Below are 4,325 nucleotides of genomic sequence, written 5' to 3'. Positions count from 1 at the left end.
GCGGGAAGCAGGAATGCTACCTCGTGTTCATAGGCTGCTCCCTGAAGGAAGAAAGTGTCAAGGACTGGCTGCGGCAGTCAGCTAAGCAGGTGGTTTCCGAAGCCCAGACAGACCTGGCACTGATATGACCATACACTTCAGAGTTGTTGATGGACCTGAGGCAGAAGCCCCTCCACCTTCTCCCTGCTTTCTCCCCACTGGTTCACCCCTCACAGGCTCAGCCAACGTTTTCAGGGACTCTGAGAGTGGGAGGAAGCCCCTGGGGCAAACCCCAGGCAGACTTGTTTTGCTGCCTACCCTGCGAGCCCAGGTTCTCAAAGCCATTTCCAGTCCTGCTTCCCAAGGCAGACTGGAGTTATTATCAGATGGCTTAACCAGGACCTAGGTGAAACTTAGTTGTTTCATGTGGACCCTGGATCAGCTTAGTGTTCTAAACTCAAAAATGTCTTCTTAGCTGAACCTAATTCATAGACTCTCCTGTCTTCTGAGCCCAGCATCTCCTGTACTTTGGTTCTCTCTCTAGAAAGGAAAAACAACAAAGATATGCTTAGAGTCCTTTGCAAACCAAGACTCCAAGCATAGACAGCAGTGAGCCTGGAGGCCCTGGAGAGAGGTACAGGGGAAGAGGAGGCTTGCCTATAGATCCACACAAACATCTTTAGTCCAATACTACAAAGAAAAAAAATCCGGACTGGAGTTAAAATCCTCTCATATGCTGCTAGCTTTGGGTTCTAAGCCTCTTAGCACAGTCTGAGCTTAAGCTTATTCTAGAGCTCTGGAAATAGAGTTGGCTGGGGCCTGGGTCTTCTGTACATGCTCAGTTGGGACCTGTCTTTTATACTAAGGAATGGCTGCTTGCAGACTGGGTCTTTCTCAGACTCACTGGATAAACTCTTAAGTGGTATTCGACTGTGAGACCTCCAGTTGTTCTTTTGTCTGCATGTCTGTCACTGGTGGGGCCTAGGATTGAGAATCTGCAAAGAGGCAGAAACGCCTATTTGCAAATGCATCAGTCACTCTTCTGCCGTTTGTTCCCCCCTGGCCCGCAGGACTCTGTGATGGGAAAGTGGTCTTCTCAAGGGACAGACAGGCAGGATATTGTATCCAGTCCATGACGATGCTTGTGCTTCCCTTTCTGGCATCTCAGTCATGTAACTGGCCCCCAGAGCCCTGAGCTCTTACCCTCCCATGTACCCATCAGCTCTGTTGGAAACTGACACCTCCTTACATCTCTGCACAGAAGCCTCAGAGGAAAGCCCTGAAGACCAGGGGGATGCTGACCCAGCAGGAGATCAGGAACATCCATGTAAGTACCCTGCCCTGGGGGCCTAAGTCTCCTCAGTGTCCCAAGGATGTTCTTGTGCAGCTCTATCTTTTAGGATTCCTGAGTGAGGTGGCTGTTTGTAGGGCATGCTGGAGGTCCTGCTTCTCTCAGGCCACAGAGGGAAGCTGGGTAAAGAGAAACCTCAGCTCACCTGGCCTTGCAGCCTCAGTGAGAAGGGTGGGGTGCCCTCTGGTGTGATGTGGTTACAAAATTGAGGAGAACTAGTGCCTGTGGGAGAAACAGGTGACATGGAGGTCTGTTTTGTCACCGTGTTCAAGCAGCTGCAGAAGTCCTTTCCTCCTCCCATTCCTCTGTCCTAGATAAACCACAGAGAAACCAGCGAGGGCCCAGGTAAAAACTCTAGATCCTGAAGTTCCTTATGGGCAGGTTGTGAAATCCTGAGGCCAGGATGAGAGGCCCTTTGAGGAGCCCTCTCAGACTCCAGGCTGACTCCCAGGCTCTACCCCAGTTCCCATACCCATTGAGGCCTTTTCCTGATGGGTTTGGGGGAAAAGGCTAAAAGGGACAGAGAGTCCAGGTCTCAGCATGAGCTTTGTCACAAGTCCCAGTAATGAGCAGGTGGGGCAGGACTCTGGGCTTCCAGGAACCCCTGCTGTGGATTTGAGGAGGGCCCCTTTATTCCGACTCTAGGGCCTGGGCATCTCTGGGTGTCCCTGCTGAGGACACCATGGGCACCTCAGAAGGCAGGCAGTGTGTGTTTCCCCAGAAGCACACCTTAAATAAGGATTTGAGCGCAGGTATTTTATTTTGGAAGTGATTCTAGAAAACACTATTAGGAAAATGGGAAAGTAAGAGAAGGGAATCGTGTATTGTCAAACCAGTACCACTGTTGGCACCTGGGGCTTGGTCCCATTAATAATCCCAGAGTTCCTCCCTGAGAGGTGGGAGAACCTCTGTCAGTCATTGTTTGATGGCTGCTGTGAGGATGGTGTTAATTCCCTGGCACACCTAGCCTTCCACAGGGCAAAGTGGGCTATTTTGCTAGGGTAATAGGCTTGTTTGTTTTGGGGTGTTGTTTTTTTTTTGGCCGCACCACGCAGCATGCAGGATCTTAGTTCCCCAACCAGGGATCAAACCCATGCCCCCTGCAGTGGAAGTGCAGAGTCTTAACCACTGGACCACCAGGGAAGTCCTTGTTTTTGTTTTTAATGAATGAGTGAATGATAGAAAATGGTCAGATAATTCTAACAGGACTCTTCTCCTACAGGTGAAACGCCACCTGGACCCCCTACCTGCAGGTTACTTTTATAATGGCACCCAGTTTGTCAACTTCTTTGGTGACAAGACTGATTTTCACCCACGTATCCTTGGAATCTGGGGCAGAGGGGCTGGGGGTGTGTGAAAACCTGGCTGTAAAGAGGGTATCTGCTAGAGCCATCATAGCCTAGCCCGTGGTGCTGGCTGGGTTTGGGAATACACAGCAAGCCACAGAGGCTGACTTTTCATTTTGTCCTCTTAGAGTCATTAAAATTAGATTTATTCTTCATTCAGTGATGGCTGAGGTTACTCTGGGGGTTGTAGTTTAAATGCAGCTGTGGTGACATCCTGTGGTCATCAGGGAGTCATGATTTACAAGTTGGAGACTGGGTCTGATTACAGTAGTTAATTTGTGAGAAGGTGGATGGGGTGCTGCTGTGGGCTAGTGAAAGCTGAAGGGCTCAGTTCTAAGAGCTCATGAAGGGCCCTGTGTCAACCCCTGTCACATTCTTTGCAGCTGTGGTGCTGCCAGTATATTAAAAAAGCCAGTCAGGTACCTTCTGTGCAGGCTGAGCACTCACTACCTCAGTGTCCCCTACTTCACCTGTCCACAGATTCCTCTGGCCTGGGCAGCTCCCTTGGCCCCAAGGCTCAGGGCCTTCTTCCTTAATGAGGTGCCAGTCATGGACCAGTTCATGAATGACTACGTGGAAGAAGCCAACCGGGAAATCGAGAAGTATAACCGCGAGCTGGAGCAGCAGGAGTATCATGACCTCTTTGAGCAGAAGCCCTAGAGGAAGAAGACCCTGGAGATGGACGTTTGAAAACGGGGTGTCTTAACCTCAGCTTTTCCAGAGGCCCCTCCCTAGAGGGGCTATCTTTGTTCTCCTTGGCCTTTGTGTACTGGCTTGAGTGCATGTTTTCTTTATTCTCTATACAGCGCTGAAGAGCATCACCTGCACCACTGATTTGGCAGGGGAGGGGGGTCCTTATGGAGGATGAGCAGACAGGGGCTGCCCTTTGTGTGCAGCTGGCAGTCCAGGACCTCTGGGTCTCTGATAACAGTATTTTCTTTGGGCTGTTGCAGCAGTGTGTGAGGGTGGGAGGAGCATTTGGATTGCACAGAGTGGCTGCTGGGACACAAAGAATCCTGGCTGCCAAACTGTGGCCATGCCTGGGGGCCCAGGCCACCACAGGCCTTGGGCCTCAGACACCACCCCAGGAGAGCCTTTCACCCCAGTGGAGTGCCTGCCTCCCTGTTTAGGCCCCTTCCACTGAAGGCTTGGGCCCTGCTGACCCTGTGCCCAGTCCTAGAGGGAACAGCACAAGCCCTGGCCAGTCCCAACCCACAGAGCCAACAGCTTGGGCGGAGATCAGCAGCTTATTCTAAAATGAGGGAATTTCCCTTACGGACTAAACAGAGGGGAAGGACTTGTTGCTTTCCAGAAGTATGTGGCTTTTGAATTGACACAAGCAGCCCCCCTTGGGACTGGTTTTGAGCCTCCTTATGTCATCACTCTGGTTTACCTCATTCGGGGACAAGAAAAACTGCTGCTCAGGCCTCCCTGGTGACGCTTTGCCTCACTGTTAAGGGCAGTGTCCTGCAACTGCATAGTCTTATGCCCAGGGTTCTGGTAGCTTATGGGGCATCTTCACTTGAAGGGGGTTCAGTCTCAGCACCCATACCTCCCCTCAGTCTTGCCAGGGAAGGCATGGTTTTCAGCCCAACCTTCAGGAATCTCATGTCTCCAAGCATAGTTGCTAGTCTTGTATTTGTTTGGCT

The 4,325-nt window shown here is 51.2% G+C and overlaps 1 protein-coding gene across 1 annotated transcript in view; it reads left to right on the top strand.

Annotated features, from left to right (window-relative positions):
- DNAAF9 (dynein axonemal assembly factor 9) overlaps nucleotides 1–3,336 on the top strand; it is a 189,723-nt gene extending 186,387 nt beyond the window's left edge. Inside the window, exons 37-40 of the mRNA XM_007465433.1 lie at nucleotides 1–89; nucleotides 1,241–1,306; nucleotides 2,553–2,646; nucleotides 3,224–3,336. The exon at nucleotides 1–89 is cut by the window's left edge and continues 5 nt beyond it. Of these exons, the coding sequence (XP_007465495.1) occupies nucleotides 1–89; nucleotides 1,241–1,306; nucleotides 2,553–2,646; nucleotides 3,224–3,336 (362 nt within the window). The remainder of the gene's footprint in view (nucleotides 90–1,240; nucleotides 1,307–2,552; nucleotides 2,647–3,223) is intronic.
- The last annotated feature ends 989 nt before the right edge of the window (nucleotides 3,337–4,325 follow it).

This window comes from Lipotes vexillifer, unplaced genomic scaffold, assembly GCF_000442215.2.
Source record: "Lipotes vexillifer unplaced genomic scaffold, Lipotes_vexillifer_v1.1 scaffold875, whole genome shotgun sequence".
NCBI classification, from domain to species: domain Eukaryota; kingdom Metazoa; phylum Chordata; class Mammalia; order Artiodactyla; family Lipotidae; genus Lipotes; species Lipotes vexillifer.
The sequence above is the reverse complement of the archived record's forward strand: the minus strand, read 5'-3'. Positions and strand labels throughout refer to the sequence as shown.